At 43.8% G+C, this 19,545-nt stretch overlaps 1 protein-coding gene across 1 annotated transcript in view; it reads left to right on the forward strand.

Moving 5' to 3' along the window:
* Positions 1-728: 728 nt before the first annotated feature.
* The window catches only part of Pskh1 (protein serine kinase H1), a 33,604-nt gene continuing 14,787 nt past the window's right edge, over positions 729-19,545 (forward strand). Inside the window, exons 1-2 of the mRNA XM_027953975.3 lie at positions 729-825; positions 14,311-15,337. Of these exons, the coding sequence (XP_027809776.1) occupies positions 14,381-15,337 (957 nt within the window). The 5' untranslated portion in view covers positions 729-825; positions 14,311-14,380. The remainder of the gene's footprint in view (positions 826-14,310; positions 15,338-19,545) is intronic.

Here is a 19,545-nt window from a genome sequence, read left to right on the forward strand (position 1 = left end):
ACGATTCTCCTGCCTCAGCCTCCCAGTCGCTGAGCTTACAGACGTGTACCGTGTGCCGCTGCTCCCGCCTGCAAACCTTTTTTATTTAATTTTGAGACAGAGTCTCGCTAAATTGCCCAAACTGGCCTCCCTTGTGCCTCAGCCTCCCTAGTAGCTGGGTTTACAAGTGACCACACCTAGGTTCCATTTTCAGCACCACAAAAGCAAACAAACCAAAAAACAAACAAATAAATGATAAAATAGGGCTAGGAATATAGCTCAGTGGTCGAGCGCCCTTAGGTTCAATCCCAAGTAACGAAATAAATAAATAGGTAGATTTGTTATTGAAATTTAAGTCGGTCTTTTGCGGCGATTGAGGCATTTTCAGAAATCTCCGCTGAAACACTCTACGTCCTTAACCTCGCTCTTCAAAGAACACTTTTTCCCAATCAGAAACTTGAAACTCTCTCCCAACTTCCTGAGGTCACTCGTTTTTCTAACACAGGCCCTCCGCACAGCTCACAGTGTAACTTCTTAGAACAATAAACAGATGTCCCCACTGCTCCGCCACAAAAGAGGGACTGTCCCCGCCCCGCAGGCCTCGCTCGGCAGACAGGCAGAACTCAGAGCGCAGTCAGCCGCGTAGCCCGACCTACGGAGAGTTCGCCCGGGTCCCGCCCCGTAGGCGGCGGAGGTTTGTTTTGGCGCCGGGAGCGCGCTGTGATGACGCTACCACGCTGACGCCGGAGGATAGCGGCGGCGGCGGCGGCGGCGGCGGCCGTGGCCGCGGCCGTGAGACGGTCCGCGGAGCCGCCGAGACGCCGAAGAGCCCGCCGCCCGCGCGAGGTGAGGCGGCCTGGCTCAGGGCGAAGGCCCGACGGGCGGGAGGGGCAGACGAGCAGCAGCTGCAGTCGTTTCCTGTGAAAACAGGGCCTCTCCCTGCACAGCCCGGATTCCTCGGCCCTTGTGCTCTGAGGCCTACCGGGCCGGGAGCAGGCCGAGCGATGGCAGCTCGGGGTCCCGGGTGTCTGAATCTGGCCTGGCCTTGAAACGTGATGCAGTGCTGGGTAACCCACACTGGTGGGCCTGGTGGACGTGGTCAGCTGCCCTTACTGCGGTTCAGCGGTGTCGCTTCCAGTGTGGGTCAGATTGACATAACCCCATGGCCCTCACTGCTTTGTAGTGTCCGGTGCCTACCCCACACCTTTACTTTGCTACTGAACACCAGGGTCCGGCGGGTCAACCGACCACTTCCTTGTACTGACGGGGGGGGGGGGGGGAAGCAGGCCAGAGTCCAGCTATGTTGACTGCACAGCAGACTTGTCATTCCTGCAAGGGGAAAAGCCAATCCTCCTACGTGAAGCTACTGAAGTTGAAAATCTAGTCTTTAACTTCCTATAACCGGCTCCTTTGTTACTGTAGTATTTAAGTCACGCTTCTTAGTTTGAAGCATTCAGAGCTCTTCATAATCTGGTAGAGGCCTAATCCTACAGTCAACACCTGGGCACTTCTTCACTCCCTTTTCGTAATGTATGTTGTGGAAGCATGTTACTTCTATGGTTTCATATCCTTGTGATTTAGATATGCAGATTTCTCTTCCTTCCCATCCACCAATATGGGAAAAGTACATGTATTCTTTAAAGTCCATCTGAGTTGACATTTTCTTGGGAAAACTTGTTCGCATGTAATCACTGATTCCCCTTTGTCCATGCTGCTGCTGCGGAGTATATAATGTGTCAAATATGATCTGCATCTCTCTGGCTGTATATCTGGCATAAAGTAGGAGCTCCAGCAGCAGTGGTGTCTGCTGAATCTATTGGGATAGGTTACTGATTTATTAATGGATTCAGATTCAGCTATATTATTGAGCACCTGTCAGTGGCAGGGCCAGGATCTGAGATGACCACAGCTAACACCTATGTGTTGTAGGTGTGGATCTTCAACCTTGAAGATCCAAAATTTCTCTGGGTAGTTTTTTTCTCTTTCTTTCTTTCTTTTTTTTTTTTTTTTTTTGGTACTAGGGATTGAACCCAGGGGCACTTTACCACTGAGCTACATCCCCAGTCCTTGTTTTTATTTTTTATTTTGAGTCAGGGTCTCACTAAGTTGCTCAGGGCCTCACTAATTTGCTGAGGCTGGCCTTGAACGGTGATCCTCCTGTCACAGCCTCTTGAATTGCTGGGATAATAGGCATGAGCCACTGAGCCTGGCCTGGTTTTCTCTTTCTTTTCTTTTTTTTTTTTTTCCTGCAGTACTTGGAATTGAACCCAGGGCAGCCCCTGGGGTAGTTTTTCAAAATACAAATTCAAGAGTTTTCTCTCTTGAGCTGGGGTTGTGGCTCAGTGGTAAAACATTTGCCTAGCATGTGTGAGGCACAGGGTTCAATCCTCAGCACCACATAAAAATAAGTAAATAAATAAAGGCATTGTGTCCATCTACAACTAAAAATATTAAGAAAAAAAGTTTTACTCTTTTTTTCCTGCATTTTTTTTCTTATTGGTGCATTATAGTTGTATGTATTGTTGGAATTTGTTGTTACACGTTCGTATATACCTATAATAATTTGACCCATATCACTCCCGAGCACTTAACCCCTCCCTCCCTAAGAGTGTTATTCTTGATTTTTTTTAGGGCGGTGTACTGGGGATTGAACCTAGTACCTGTGTTCTACCTCTTAACTATACTACCAGTTACCTCTCACTCTAAAATTTTGATTAAAAAAAAAAATGTGGGCTGGGGCTGTATCTCAGTGGTAGAGCGTCTGCCTTGCATTTGTGAGGTTCTGGGTTTGATCCTCAGCACCACATAAAAATAAATAAATAAAAATATTGTGTCCATCTACAACGAAAAAAATGTTTTTTTAAAAAGTGACTTTACTGTGATTTCTTTCTTTCTTTCTTTTTAAAGGAGAGAGAGAGAGAGAATCTTTTTTGTAGAAGGACACAACACAGTGCCTTTATTTTTATGTGGTGCTGAGAATCAAACCCGGGTCCCGCCCATGCTAAGCGGGCAATCTACCACTGAGCCACAATCCTAGCCCACTTTACTGTGATTTCTGCTTGAAGATCTGTGTCGCTGCCTCAAGAAACTTGTCTCTTTTGTCCAATAGAATGGGCTAGCTATGCATTATGGACTCCTGTTGTGTCTCATTGCCCATTCCTTAGAGAGAGAGTATATTTTGGTGGTTAGAAGCAGGAATTTTAGAGTCAGAAAGACCTTGTTTCAATTTCTGGCTTTTATGAGATTAAGTTTCTTTGGATTGAAATTTCCTATTTCTAGAATAGGAATAATCATTGCCTACCTCACATGGTTGCAGAGAGGATTGAGATATTGTGGATGAGATCCTTAGCAGAGTTGAAATTCTAAACTGAAGCCACTCTTATTACTAATGATCATTAATAATAAGTGTCCTTTGTCAAAAGAAAATCTCTCTAGTCCCAGCAAATCAGGAGGCTGAGGCAGGAGAATCACATTTTGAGGCCAGTCTAAGCAACTTAGCAAGGCCTTAAGCAATTTAACCAGAACTTGTTTCAAAAAGAAAGAAAGAAAAGAAAAGACCAGGCATGTGGCTCATTGGTAAAGCACTCCTGGGTTCTATCCCCAGGACCAGGAAAAAAAAAAATCTCCCCCCACCACCCCCAGAAAATCTCATCTCTGTTTGCTCTTCAGACTGAGCTGTATGTAGGAAGCTGCCTTGTGTTGGTGATTTCATTAAGGTCATTCCTCCTCATCAGAGAAAGCTGGCAACACTCATCAGGTTTCTCATCAGGATATATATAGTTGACTATTCCCCTAGAAGAAATGTGGAATGTTAACACACTAGAGGGTGGGTTTGCTGAATAAACACATTGTCTAGGTCTAATTACAGTTCTGTGCTTAAGTTGTATAAATGAGCTGGAGAAAGTGCAGCCTTAAGGACAACTGTTTCTCTCTGACACTGAGCTACAAATTCACATTTTCTTAGATTTGCTTGGCTCTTAGAATGGAATGCCCCTGCAGATTTTAGAATAAGAATCTGCAGTAGATGCTGGTATTCTCTGTCAGTCACAAATTCATAGTTAAATGACTGGCACTTTGGTTTGGCCTTCCATTTCACTCTAAAAGTATAAGGATTTTTTTGTGTGTGTGGTACTGGGGATAAACCCAGGACTTTGCACATGCTAGGCAAGTGCTCTGCCACTGAGGTATATCTTCAATCTCTTATTTTGAGACAGAGTCCTGCTAAATTTCCTAAACTTGCCTCAAACTTGTGATTCTCTTGCCTCAGCCTCTTAAGTAGCTGGGATTATAGACATGTACCACTTTACCCACCTAATTGTGAGCATGTTACATGGGCAATTTTGGTCCTTTTCAGAGCTTCCCAAGTATATAATGATATTAATGTGCTATAGGTATGCGAAAGTATTGACCCTTAAGCTTCATGACAGTTGAGAATAGCTGTCTCCATTGACCCAGGATGTTGTATAACAATATTGTTCTCTGTGTATTGTGACCCATTGAGAAACTTTGAGATACACAGCTCTGGAAGAATGTAAGCAATTTTGTTTGTTGAAAGTTGGCGAGAGTCTTATTTATTTGAACTCACTTTCTTTTCAGGAACCTCAGTGAGTATTAAGCTGGTTTGTGTTGGCTAGGTCATCACTGAGCTAATTCTTGGTACAACCCTCTGTTGCCATGGTGTCTGATATGATGCTAAGATCGAGAAACATAATGTTTTCATTTGCTGGGAGAAAATTATCTCAAAAGGTCTTCTTCCAGGCTCTCAGACTTAAAGTGGCTTTGAGGGCATCATAAGAGTAAATGGGGGCTGGGGATGTGGCTCAAGTGGTAGCGCGCTCGCCTGGCATGCGTGTGGCCCGGGTTCGATCCTCAGCACCACATACAAACAAAGATGTTGTGTACGCCGAATACTAAAAAATAAATATTAAAAAAATTCTCTCTCTCTCACTCACTCACTCTCTCTTAAAAAAAAAAAAGACAAAAAAAGAGTAAATGGGTCAAGGAACTCTTGGTGTGGAACCATCTGGGCTCTAAGTTTCTTAGAAGCAGAAACTATGGTTCCTTCTTTTTGTCTGTTATAGCCCTGAGAGAATTCTGGGCCCATAGTAGGAGCTCAATAAATATTTGTGAGTTGATCAATGTGAGTTTGAAAGGATAACTGCAAATACATTGTGAGGGTCTGCATTTCTTTTTTGTTACTAGGAATTGAACCCAAGGGCACTTAACCACTTAGCCACATCCCTAGTCCTTTTTATTTTGAGTCAGGGTCTCACTAAGTTGCTTTGGGCCTCTTTAAGTTGCTGAGGCTGGCTTCAAATTTCTTTTTTTAATTATATATGGACACAATATCTTTATTTTTTTAAATTTATTTTTATGTGGTGCTGAGGATTGAACCCAGGGTCTCTCATGTGTGAGGCAAGCACTCTGCCACTGAGCCACAACTCTAGCCCCAAGGCTTCAAATTTTTAACCCTCTTGCCTCAGCCTCCTGAGTATCTGGGATTAAGTCAGGTGCCACCACACCTAGCCAGGGTTTGTATTTCTGATAGTGAGATGTCTTAGATGGAGTTGGGGGTCATGATAACATGGGGAGAACACAGCAAACTTCAGAACATCTCTCTGAAGGTATTTGCCTACCAACTGTTACTATGTAGAGCAGTGGGTTCAGCTAGAATTCCTGAAAAATGGGGGCCCAAGTTACTGTTTTCTAAAAAGGAGTCATACATGGGTGAGGTGGTATTCTCCTGGAGTCCTAGTTACTTGGAAGACTAAGGCAGAAGGATCACTTGAGCCCCATAATTTAATGCCAACCTGGCACTGACAGGTCTCAAAAAAATTTTTTTTTCAAAAGGAGTAATGGGCTGGAGATGTAGGTCAGTGGTAGAGAACTTGCCTAATGTGCATGAGGCCATGGATTCAGTCTCCAGTACTGCAAAAAAAGAAAAAAAAAAGTCATAACAATTGTTATTATGAAATAATATTATTAAAAATTGAAACAGTCACAGCCGTTGGGACCAATCTCCTGTATTTCTCCTTTGCTAGCATAGCAATAAACCTTCTTTTTCCTTTTTCTCAAAAAAAAAAAAAAAATTGAAACATAGGAGTGAATAATGAACAAATATCTTTAGACACAAGTACTATAATAATTTGGTTTATTTGCCTCTTTTTTCTTATGCATATATTAGCATACACATTTCTGTAATACTTAGGAAAATAACTTTTTTTTTTTCAGTACTGGGGATTGAACTCATGGGTACCCCACCACTGAGCCAAACAATTAAAAAATTAATTGATTGAGACATGGTCTTGCTAAATTGCCCTGGCTGGCTTTGAATTTGCAGTCCTCCCAAGTTGCTGGAATTACAGGAATGTGCCACCGCACCTAGTGCAGAATACCTTTTAAAGTATAGTAAGTGAGCTGGGTGTGGTGGCACATGCCGGTAATCCCAGCAGCTCAAGAGATTGAGGAAGGAGGATCTCAAGTTCAAAGCCAGCCTCAGCCAAAGTGAGGTGCTAAGCAACTCAGACTCTGTCTCTAAATAAAATACAAAATAGAGCTGGGGATATGGTTTAGTGGTTGAGTGCCCTTGAGTTCAGTCTCTGGTACCCCCGCCTAAATAAATAAATAAAGTGTAGTATGTGGTGGTTTCAAAATATAGCAACAGCACAGAAGTCTGCCAAGTGAGAAGTAAAAATTCTCATCCTTTCTTGTACTCATCCCCCCTCACAGTTACACACCCCCAGAGGCAATCGCTGTTAACAATTTTCTTCTATTCTTTCAGGATATTTTTTTCCCCATGAATATGTCTATAACTTCTTACAATCCCTCATTGGATATATGCTTTACATACCCTTTAAAACTATTCAATCAACTATGAGGTGTGGTGATACTTATCTGTAATTTTAGATACCTGGGAGACTGAGACAGAAGGATGGCAAGTTTGAAGTCAGCCAGGGCAATTTAGTGAGACCCTGTCTCAAAAAATAAAAAGGGGCTGGGGGAGCTGGGATTGTAGCTCAGTGGTAGAGCATTTGCCTAGCATGTATGAGGCCCTGGGTTTGAATCTTAGCATCACATTAAAATAAATAAACAAAATGAAGGTGTCCATCTACAACTAAAAAAATAAAAGGGGGCTGGGGCTGTAGCTCAGTGGTATAGCACTTGCTTAGCATGTGTGAGGCACTGGATCTGATCCTTAGCACCACATATAAATAAATAAACAGATAAGATAGATAATCATTTAATAAATAAATGAACAGATAAAAGGGGCTAGGAGCCTAGCTCCAGGGTAAAGTGCTTGTCTAGCATATGTGAGGTCCTAGATTCTATCCCCAGCAAAAATTACACAATAAACTACTGTACAGTACACAATTTATGACAGATATGAATCCTGGCACATAGCTACTTAGCAAAATTGTACATGACTGGTGTATTTTTTCCTTGTCGATATAGATTTACCTCATTCTTTTTTTTTTTTTTTTTGTACTGGGGATTGAACTCAGGGGCACTGAACCACTGAGCGACATCCCCAGCCCTATTTTGTATTTTATTCAGAGACAGGGTCTCACTGAGTTGCTTAGCACCTTACTGTTACTAAGGCTGGCTTTGAACTTGTGATCCTCCTGCCTCAGGCTCCTGAGCCACTGGGATTACAGATGTGTTGTGCCACTGTGCCTGGCTAGATTTACCTCATTCTTTTTTTCTTTTCTTTTTGTGGAATGGTGGATCAAACCCAGGGTCTCACTTTTGCAAGGCAAGCACTCTACCATTGAACCATACCCTGACCCCAATTTACCTCATTCATTTCAGCAGCTGAAAAACATTCCATTATATGAATATATCTTGAGTAATTTTTTTGCATGCTATTGTGAGTAGTATAATGAAATCTCATGCTGTCCCAATCCATCCTGCAAGGAACATGAGTTATCCCCCTCCCACCCTTTTAAAACATCTTATTGATGGGTATTTGGGTTATTTTCAATGAAAGATTTCTTTTTATTTTTTGCTATCCTGGAGATTGAATCCAGAGCCTTGTACATGCTAGGCAAGCACTCTATCAATGAGTGCTATCCTCCAGCCCCCAATTTTTCATTATGATAAAGAATGCTGCCGTGAACTCTCTTATATATTGTATGCTTATGGAAGTGATTTTGTAGTATTATTTTTGAATGGAATTGCTGGGTCAGTTTTCCTGTTGTAGAAGGTAGAGTTGTATAGTTCCCTCTAAGCCCTTGTTTGGGGGCTTTTGTCTAAAGTGACAAGAGTTTGCCTTGTCTCTGCTTACCAGGCCAAGAGTTAGATGTACTGTCTAGCAGGTACTTTTTCTGCGGTTACTGAGAGATTTCTACCTACTTCATTTTGGTAGACAGTCTTCTAAAACACAGAAGCAGAATATAGAGATCTTTGTAGGCAAAAGGTTGTAAAATTTTGCTGAGGAGAAAAATCTTGAGAGCTGCTATTGGAGAGGTCAGGTGCCTATAGTCCTCTGGTCTCTGTGGCCAGGAAATTATTTCAGAATCTATCCTGGGCCCCCAGTCTTCTGTAAGAATGTGGACAAACTTACTTTAGTGTTCAGGTAATCTGTAAAACCCAAACAGGCTTCATTTGTTGAAACTGATTACTTGGGCACCCAAATAATATGTCTCTAGTTTAACTACTAGTGAGATATCTTATTGCCCCTTGAAAATTTCTGAGGTTCTAGAATGTTTGCCCCATACCAAATAGAAATCCAAGAGCCAGACCATCTTTCACTCACTGTTGACAAAGTAGGGAATGTTTTTTCTGAGCTTAGCACTTTGCTAAGTACCACGGGAGTTCTGGAAACCTGAATAGTGGCCCCTTCATTGAGGGACTGATAACAGTAGTGATCAAAGGCAGTCAGGAGTAGAGCCTTGAGCAGCATGGCCCAGATTGTTGTTGGAGTTTGGAATAGTTGTTCTGAAAAAAAAAAAAAAAAAGCTCAGTAGAGGTGTGTTGACTCACCAGCTCAAGAGGTGGGGGATGGGGGTGGGTGGTTAAGGTCTTGATCTAGTGAGACTAGGCTCTGCTGGGCCCCAGACACTTGTAAAGTCTTTTCTGTGTGGTGAAAGCAGCTGACTGGGGAACCAGGAGACTTGGGCCATGCTTGGTCCACAGTGTCTGAGTGGCTTTAGACAAGTCTCACTTCTCCTAGCTGGTCATTTCTGTACAGTGACAGTGAGGACAGTAGTGCTGAGTACTCACTGCCATTCTACACTGTCCAGTATGCTTGTCTTCCTCAAGGAGTACTTTGCCCCTCCCTCACCCCGTGTGGTGGCATACAGTCATCCTAGCAGCTCCTGAGGCTGAGGCAGTGGGATCATGAGTTTAAATCCAGCCTAAACAACTTAGTGAAGCCCTAAGCAACTTGGAGAGACTCTGTCTCTAAATAAAATATAAAAAAGGGCTGGAGAGGGGCTGGAGTTGTGGCTCAGTGGTAGAGTGCTCGCCTAGCTAGCATGCATGAGGCACTGGGTTTGATCCTCAGCACCACATAAAAATAAAATAAAGATATGGGCTGGGGATGTGGCTCAAGCGGTAGCGCGCTCACCTAGCATGCGTGCGGCCCAGGTTCGATCCTCAGCACCACATACAAACGAAGATGTTGTGTCCACCAAAAACTAAAAAATAAATATTAAAATTAAAAAAAAATAAAGATATAGTGTCCACCTAAAACTAAAACTAAAGAAAAAAAAAAAAAAAGAGCTAGGGAATGTGGCTCAGTGGTTAAATGCCCCTGGAGGGGAGGCTGGTAGTTGAAGTTATAGAGCAGATTCTAGAGAGTCAGGTACTTTCTGCAAGATGTGTTAGGGTTGGTGTTGGTGACTTGTTATAACTGGTGTAGTGAAACCCTCCTAGAAGTTTTCTTGAATCATTCTGCCAACCCCTACACCTACCTTGGTCACATACACAAGACAGCTGGGAGGAGGAAAAAGGCTTTGCCTCTTTTCTAGGAGTTTTACCAGCCACCACCCTTATCCCCATGTCTGCATTTTCACTTAACCTGTATGGGAAGAGAAGTTAACAGATGTGATTGGAGCGTAGTGATTGGAGCATAGAGCAGCTATGATCCCCTGGAGGCTATTACATGTGTCCCTCAGTCCTCAGAGCTAGCACTTTATCCTCTATTTTTAGTCTGTAGTTGGGACAGTGGAGTGTTAGCAGCAGTCCCACCTTTGAAGCATTTCTAATTGGAATGAATGTGGCTCTCTTACTGCTGATTTTAGTCCCTGTGCAGACTTCGTTTAAAGTGAAGTCAGGACTTTTATTTAATAAACCTTAGTTTTTCTTATCAGGACCAGACTAAGTGTGCACATTTAAATAAAAAGAGTCAGTGTATGTCTTCAGACAGCTATTTATTTGTGAATCTAGGACTCTGCTTCCTAACGAGAAAGAAGTAACACCTGAGTGGCTGTGCTAGGTCATCCATGCAGTCTGTCTTCCTTCTCCATGATGGTCGATATTGCTTACAGAGTGGTCTTGGGGATCAGGCGCCTATGTTCTGCCTCAGGAATATTGGCCCAAGAGCTGGTCTTTGCCTGAGCTTTCAGCTTTTACTGTGTTGAGATACTGTGTTTTCCTGAAGGAAGAGATGAGTATGCAGAATTCCAAAGTCCATAGTTCTAGTCTTTGATGTCTGTGAAAAGGAATCTTTTTCTTTCTTTTTTCTCTTTTTCTTCTTCCTTCCTTCCTTTCTTCCTCCCTCCCTTCCTTCCTTTCATTCGTATTAACCACTGAGCCACATCCTGAGTTCTTTTTAATATTTTATTTAGAAACAGGATCTCACTGAGTTGCTTAGGGCCTTGCTAAGTTGCTGAGGCTGGCTTTGAATGCATGATCCTCCTTCCTCAGCCTCCTGAGCTGCTGGGATTACAGGCATCTGCCACCATGCCCAGATGAAAAGGAACCTCTTTCTGAATGCCTTTGTTTAAACATTGTTTCCTAATTTGCCATGGGAATCCATGTGGGACCTCCAAGGCATTAGGGTAAGAGTTGTAGCAAATCCTGAAGCACTTGTGTTGGTAGAGGACTAGTTCCCTTTTATGTGAGGAAAGATAAAACTTCATTCTGAATTGTAGTGACACAGTGATTAAAACCTGAACCCTTAGCCAGGTGTGGTGCATTATGCCTATAATCTAGCTTTTTGAGAGGCTAAGGTAGGAGGATCTCAAGTTGGAGGCCAGTCAGGGAAACCTAACGGGACCCTGTCTTAAAATAAAGGGCTGAGAATGTAGTTAGTGGTAGAGTGCTTGCCTACCATGCGCAAGACCCTGGGTTCAGTCTCCAGTACTCGGGGTAGAACCCAGACCCTTAATCTGTGGTCTCCAAATTTTTCTTTTTAATCTTATGGATTTGCCATCAAAGTTTTGGGTATGTTTCAGTGATGAGTTTGTTCCCTGAAAGAGTTGGCCATATTGGCCAGTACAAGCCTCATCACCTGGAATTTAGGCCCTTTGATTCACTGTAATCTGATGACTATTAGGGGTTCTCTATATCTCTCAATGTGCCACTGTAAAACCTGCAAGGGGCTTCCTGTGCTGCCTTGGGTGGAATCATTTGCCATTTTCACAAGCCGGTAAGGAGACGTAGCTATTTCTTCTTGGCCCCAAGTACTACTCTTGGGGAGTCACAGAGTCTCTGACCAGCTCTCTTTAGGCATCAGATTCTACATCCAGTAACCTACAGTAAGTGTCACATGGACGTTTCACATGCACTGCAGCACAGCCAAGACTGAACTCTTCCCATTGCTTCCTAAACTGTGCCTTCTGCTGCACTCCTGACCCTTTGCCCAGGCACCAAGCAAAGAACTGGAGTGCTGCCCTTAATCTTTCCTCTTACCCCTTAGATCACCTCCAGCCTGTCATTGGTGCTACTGACATCTCCCAATTTTACCCCTTTCAGGCAAAGGGGGTAGAAACAGACAGCTCTTACCAGAATGCCTTGGAGGTGTCACATGGATTCACATGGCAACTCAGGACACACTGTCACTGACCATTTTAGTCCACTTTGAGCCTCCTCTAGTTTAACTCATACTTCTTTCTAAACACAGATCAGATCACTTCTCTTTTCTGTTACCATTACTTCTTCTCCATTACTTTTCAGGAAAGCCCAGTCCTCAAGCCCAGTCTTCAATAGAACTCGTGATGCCTTTCATAATTTGGTTCCTGCTTCCAAAATCTTCAGCCCCCAACCTTGGCTTTGTCCCACTAAACTGCCCATTACCAGGCTTATTCTGGGATTCTGGGCCTTAGAATGTGTTATTCTCTGCCTAAGTCACCATTCCCACCTGTGCTTACTTGACTCATTTTGATTGAAAATTCGGAGTTGGGGTGGGGTCACCTCCTTCTAAAGGCTTCCCTAATCCCTGTCTTGCTCTCTATGTGTCTACTGTTGTTTCTCAAGCTTAATACCCTGCTTTATTGAAATTATCTGTTTTTATGTTTTTTCTTTACTTAGACTATGAGTTTGATGACCATGTCTTACTTGACTTTTTTTTTTTTTTTGGTGTTAAAATATAGCCTACGTTGGATCTTTGTTTATTCATTTCTGTATTCCTAACATTTTATAGATGTTCAGTAAATGTTTGATATGAATTGACCATTTCACTCCCAATTCTGTATATAGCCATAATTAGGAAACTCTTAGCTCTTTTCAAACCATGGGGCCCTCAGATAGACCTAGAAAAGGGCAGTCTAGGTAGAAAGGTGGAGACTTCTGGAAAGCAGTAACTTCATTATTTTTACAAGGTATCAAGGAAACATGGTATCCTGATCTACAGCTGAAATCACATCTGGATCAATGTGCTGATGTTCTTTCTGAGATCAAGGCCCTCCCTGTCCCTGTGTGTTTTTTTTGGTGGTACTGGAGACTAAACTCAGGGATGCTTTACCACTGAGCTACATCTCCAGCCCTTTTAATTAATTTATTTATTTTTAAATTTAAATTTTATTTTATTTAAAAAAATATTTTCTAGTTGTTGTTGTATCTTTATTTATATTTATTTATATATGGTGCTGAGGATCGAATCCAGTGCCTCACACATGCTAGGAAGCGCTCTGCCACTGAGCCATACAACCTCAGCCCCCCATTTTTACTTTTTGAGACAAGTTCCTGCTAAGTTAGCAAGGCTAGCCTCAAACTTGTGATCCTACTGCCTCAGCCTCACAAGTTGCTGGATTTATGTGTGTGTAGCCAGACTAGTTTTGCAACTACCTGGTGGTACTGTGCTGAGGTTTGTGGTCCTAAGTTTTCTGGGATGGGTTCTAGTCAGCTTTGGGCCTCATGTGGATGTCAGCCACGTAGTAAGCTGGGGAAGTGAGAGACCCTAGGACAGAGTATTCAACTGCCTGAGAGAAGTTTGTACATTAGCAAAACTGTGGAAATCATCCAGGAAAGAGTGAGGCTAGGGCAGAGGCCTAGGGAAGTGGTTTGTTGTTTGTTGTGGGGGAAAATCAACCCTTGCAGGAGGCCTTGAGGACTGGAAACACTGTCCAGGAGGGAGGCCTTGGAGAAAGAGCTTTCTGAGCCCTGATGGCTGAAAACCCCTGTTTCGGAAAAGATGGGTCAGAATAATAAGAGGAGTGATTTTAACATTTAAGAAATATGGGACTTCAACAAGAAAGGACCCAGGCAGAGTAGAGAGGAGGGTGGGGCTGTGACAGCTGATCCTATTGCATACTCCTACCCATTCTGAGGCTTAAAGAATAGCATGAGACTGAGACCCAAGGAGACTAGGTCAAAGTTATGGAGCTAAGACCCAGTCTTTCATCTAGACTCTATACTGAGCCTTCTACTCCAAGTGTTCAGGGGCCAAAACCATCTTCCCTTCTAGGGAAACATATTAGAGTCAGATTTTCTTTTCTATATTTAACCCAGAGATGCTTTACCACTGAGTCACATGTCCATCCCTTTAAAAAAATGTTTTGTTTTTTTAAATTTTTTTTTAGTTGTGGACAGATATAACACCTGTATTTTATTTATTTATTTAATATGGTGCTGAGGATCAAACCCAGTGCCTCACACATGCTAAGCAAGTGCCCTACCACTGAGCCACAACCCCAATGCACGTCTCCATCCTCTTTTTTAAATTTTGAGACAGGGTCTTGCTGAGTTGCTGTGGCTAGCCTTGAACTTGCAATACGTCTGCCTCAGTCCCCGGAGTTGCTGGGTTTATAGGTATGCACTACTGTGCCTGGCTTAGGTTTTCAGTCTTAATCAGACTACATGTATCAGGGGTTGGGGGCGGGAAGATGGCAGCATCCTTTCAGAGATGTCTCTGGTAATGCTGATTTGCCCTCTCTTCTGTCTGCGTAGGTGTAGACGGGGCACTGCCTGCAGAGCAGGTCCTGCCAGCCTCGCTGGAGAGGATGCCCCTGTGTCCGTGATGGGCTGTGGGACAAGCAAGGTTCTTCCTGAGCCGCCCAAGGATGTCCAGCTGGATCTGGTCAAGAAGGTGGAGCCCTTCAGTGGCACTAAGAGTGATGTATACAAGCATTTCATCACAGAGGTGGACAGTGTTGGCCCTCTCAAAGCTGGGTTCCCAGCTGCTAATCAGTATGCAAACTCCTATTCTGGTGCCCCCACTACTGGCCACACAGAGCCTCCCTCAGAACCACCACGCAGGGCCAGGGTGGCAAAGTACAGGGCCAAGTTTGACCCACGTGTTACAGCTAAGTATGACATCAAAGCCCTCATTGGCCGAGGCAGCTTTAGTCGAGTGGTACGTGTGGAGCACCGGGCAACCCGGCAACCATATGCCATCAAGATGATAGAGACCAAGTACCGAGAAGGGCGGGAGGTGTGTGAATCAGAGCTGCGTGTGCTGCGCCGGGTGCGCCATGCCAACATCATTCAGCTGGTGGAGGTGTTTGAAACGCAAGAGCGAGTGTACATGGTAATGGAGCTGGCCACTGGTGGTGAGCTGTTCGACCGCATCATTGCCAAGGGTTCCTTCACTGAGCGGGATGCTACGAGGGTGCTGCAGATGGTGCTGGATGGTGTTCGATACCTGCATGCCCTGGGCATCACACACCGAGACCTCAAGCCTGAAAATTTGCTCTACTACCATCCAGGCACTGATTCCAAGATCATCATCACTGACTTTGGCCTGGCCAGTGCCCGCAAGAAGGGCGATGACTGCCTGATGAAGACCACCTGTGGCACGCCTGAGTACATTGCTCCTGAGGTCCTCGTCCGCAAGCCATACACCAACTCTGTGGACATGTGGGCACTGGGTGTCATTGCCTACATCCTGCTCAGTGGTACCATGCCCTTTGAGGATGACAACCGCACCCGGCTATACCGGCAGATCCTCAGGGGCAAGTACAGTTATTTGGGGGAGGTGAGTCTGTCTTGCCCCTGTCCCAGGGATGTTGAGGAGGCCCTTGATGGGGAATATAACCTTCTCGGTCTAAGGACCCATGTTCAGGAGACGCATGCAAGTAATGTAAAAATAACAAGGTGAGATTAGCAGAATGTCTTAGTGTGGGTTCCCCAAAAGTGAGCCCAGAGGCAAGGACTTGGGAGCAGATAATTTATGTGGGAGGTGATTCCAGTCACCACAAGTGAAGGAATGGGGGAACTAAGGCAAGAAAGAGAGAAAACCAATAATGAGTACAGTAAGAAATGGGCTGCTGAAACTCAGTCCCATTAGGGACTTTGTAAATATCATGTAAACATGCTTTATAATTGTACTGCTGAGCCAGGTGCAGTAGTCCCAGTGATTGAGGAAGCTGAGACAGGATAATCAAAAGTTCCAGGACAGCCTGGACAACTTAGTGAGACCTTGTTTTTGAAAGAAAAGGACTGGGTGCTAGGGTTGTGGCTCAATGGTAGAGCACTTGCCTAGCATGTGTGAGGCACTAGGTTCAATTCTCAGCACCACATTAAAAAAATAAATAAATAAGCAAATAAAATAAAGGCATTGTGTCCATCTATAACTAATAAAAATATTAAAAAAAAAAGAAAAGAAAAGGACTGGGGATGTAGTTTATTGGTAAAGCACCCCTGAGTTCAATCCTGGTACCACAAAAATAAATGAATAAATTAATTTTAAAAAATAAATTTAAGGGGCTGTGGCTCAGCGATAGAGCGCTCGCCTAGCATGGGTGAGGCCCTGGATTTGATCCGCAGCACCACATAAAAATAAATAAATGAAGATATTGTGCCTAACTACAACTAAAACAAATAAATAAAAAATTAAAAAAATAAATTTAAAAAGGGCTGGGGATGTATCTCAGTGGTACAGCACCCCTGAGTTCAATCTCCAGTACCACCAAAACAAAACAAACTGTTAAAGGGTACTAAGTTAATTTATTTATATATATATATATATATATATATATATATATTCCAGCATGCCATCTATATATATATTGTAGTTGGACACAATACCTTTATTTATTTATTTATTTTTATGTGAACCCAGCGCCTTACATGTGCTAGGTGAGTGCTCTACCACTAAGCCACAACCCCCTGTTTTTTGTTTTTAAATGCACTGATTTTGTACATTATTGGTTGAGCATTTCTTGGGAGCATTAAATCTCTGGTGCTTCTGGATTGTCCTGAATGCCAACTAGTGCTGGCATTCAGAGAAGCAGAGAGATGCAGCCCCTGGCAGTGGGAAGCTGTGACAGTGCATGGCAGCTGTATGTGGAATCAGAAGTACCCATCAGAGTGGCCCAATCCTGCAGATATAAACTGATGGTCATGAGCTCCATGAGGCTCCAGGCAAGTTAGAAAGAACATGTCCCATCTTAGGGAACATTTGCTTCTCTTTGCAGTTTTGCCAGGAAATAAAGAGGGTTCCATGTATCCAAATCTTCTTATTCTTGAAAGATAAACTAGATAGTCTAAGATTTTGGAATCCAGCCGGGTGCGGTGGCAAGCCTGTAATCCAAGTGGCTTGGGAGGCTAAGACAGGAAGACCGTGAGTTCAAAGCCAGCCTCAGTGAAAGCGAGGTGCTAAGCAACTCAGTGAGACCCTGTCTCTAAATAAAATACAAAACAGGACTGGGGATGTGTGGGGATGTGGCCTAGTGGTCCAGTGCTCCAAGTTCAATCCCCAGTACAAAAAAAAAGGACTGAGGTTGTAGCTCAGTGGTAGGGCGCTTGCCTCGCATGTGTGAGGCACTGGATTCGATCCACAGCACCTTATAAAACAAATAAATAATGATAAAAAAAACAAAAAGATTTTCAAATCCAGGTCACATATTAAATAGTATCTGTATACCAGCAAACATTAACCTGTGGTCCATATTCAACCAGCAGGCCATCAGTTTGTGTTTTTGGATCCATTGATATTTCTCATCTCTGCAAAAATATCAGGTTTCAGCACTGCTAGTTGCCAAAGAAAGGTATGGAGAAAGAGCTGGCGAATCCTTAGAAAGATGCTAACTGGGTAGATGACAAAGCTGACTGCAGGGAACTGTAAGCACCTTTTAGATAATGGTGTACTTAGGGAAGCCATAAGGAAAAGAATTGTGATGGCTTTGGTGAGCTGAGTTTTGTGCATCAACTGGACACTAAGGATACTGCCATGGCTATTCCCCACTGAGTGTTCCCTTCAGGCCTGGGCTTGCCAAGATGCCGTCTGTGTCTTTTATGTAAACTGTATGGATGGGAAGTATCTTTGGGAGAAGCTTCCTTGTGCAGTCCAGCTTTCCTCACAGGGGTTTGGGCCAGGACCTCTTTCTTGCTTCCAAGAGCTAGCCTAGATCAATGTTTCCTGCAGGAATCACCCAATAGCCCCATGTTACCAACTTAAGTATTTCAGATTCTTCATCACTTTCCTGTCAGCTTCTAGATGTGGTTATGGACTTAGTTCCCTTCAGGGTTAGGTGGATCTCCAGGTTATAGGTCTCACAGGTGGTACAAGTTAGAAAGGAAAGCCTTCCTCTTCATGCCAGCTATTGTGCAGACATAGTTCTAGAAGAGGGGTAGAGGCAGTAAGGCCAGTGGTAACTGTTTATATTACAACTGTGATCTATAGGCTCTGGAGTGAAGGAGTAGATCACTTGGTGCTTTCCACAATGTGGTCAGGTCTGGCCCACTGTCATTCTCAGATGTTAAGTAGATGGGCATGTTTTGCAGAAAATTTGACTCTCATATACCTACTGTGCTGGGCAGTAAATGAGACCATACTGGTATTGAGCAAGAGCTTAGGGTGCTGGAGAATTGTAGCTTACTACTCAGTTAAAATCCAGGAGTGACTGGGCATGGTGGCACATGCCTGTAATCCCAGTAGCTTGGGAGGCTGAGGCAGAATTTCAAGTTCAAAGCCAGCCTTAGCAACTTGGTGAAACTCTCAGCAACTTAGTGAGTCCCTGTCTTAAAATAAAAAGGGCTGGGGATGTGGCTCAGTGGTTAAGCACCCCTAGGTTCAATCCCTGCCTGGTACCAAACAAACAAACAAACAAAAAAGCCATGAGTGCCTCACAATGTACTGTCTCACTTGGGAACCATTCCAGTATAATTAGATTTAGTTCCAGGCCCAGTTCAAACTTTGGTTCTTCAGGGCAGATATTGGCTTGGGGTATTTATGGAAGGGACTGGGAAGAAGCTCAGGTGGTATCAGGGGCACAATTTGGGGATTAGTGCCTTAATGCACACAGTTGTCTCCCCTCAGTAGTTCTAATATCCTAATGTTTACTTGGTCCTCAAATAGGATTGGTCATCAGGGTGGCCCAATCCTGCAGGTATATACCGATGGTCAGAGTCTCTCCCAGTTTCCTGGGACAGAACTGTAGAAGTTTGGCAAGATATCACCAGCAGGTACTTGAAGTTGGTTCTGCCTCTGCTTCTGAGGAAGACATTTGGCTGTGAAGTGAGTGACTGGAAGGGATGATTACAGTCATATCTATCCTCATCTCCATGTATAAAAGTGAAGAGAAACCAGGGCTCAGCCAAGGAGAGGTAGAGGCCAGAGCTTCTCACACTTTTTTTGATTTTGTTTTGTGGGGGTAGGAGGAGGAGGTACTGGGGAAAGAACCCTTCAAACACTTCAGTGTCCATGCAAATCCCCTTAATTCTTATTAAAAATGTAGGTTCTGATTCAGTAAGTCTGGGTGAGGCCTGAGAGTCTCCACTTCTGTCAAGCACCCTGCTGGTGTTGGTGCTGCTGGCTTATAGACCATGCTTTGAGGAGCAAGTGTTTGGGCAGATGCCATAGAATGGGCTGGGTTGCCAGGCATAGTGGCACGTGTCTACAATCCCAGCTACTCAGGAGGCTGAAGTAGGAGGATTATAAGTTCAAGGCCAGTCTCAGCAATTTAGTGAGGCCCTCAGCAATTTAGCAAGACCCTGTCTCAAAATAAAAATAAAAAAAAATAATAATAAAATGTGCTGGAAATGTGGCTTAGTGGTAGAATGCCCCTGAGTTTAATACCCAGTACCACAGAGAAAGAAAAGGGACTGGGTGGTCAGGAACAACTGTGGAGCAAGTGGAACATGAATTTTGGAGGATGCACAAAAGTACAGGAGGGAGACAAGAGGAAACAGACTTGTGGGCAATGGCCTAAGAAGCAGGTTCATTTGGAGTCAGACAGAAGA

Source organism: Marmota flaviventris, chromosome 18 (assembly GCF_047511675.1).
Source record: "Marmota flaviventris isolate mMarFla1 chromosome 18, mMarFla1.hap1, whole genome shotgun sequence".
NCBI lineage: Eukaryota > Metazoa > Chordata > Mammalia > Rodentia > Sciuridae > Marmota > Marmota flaviventris.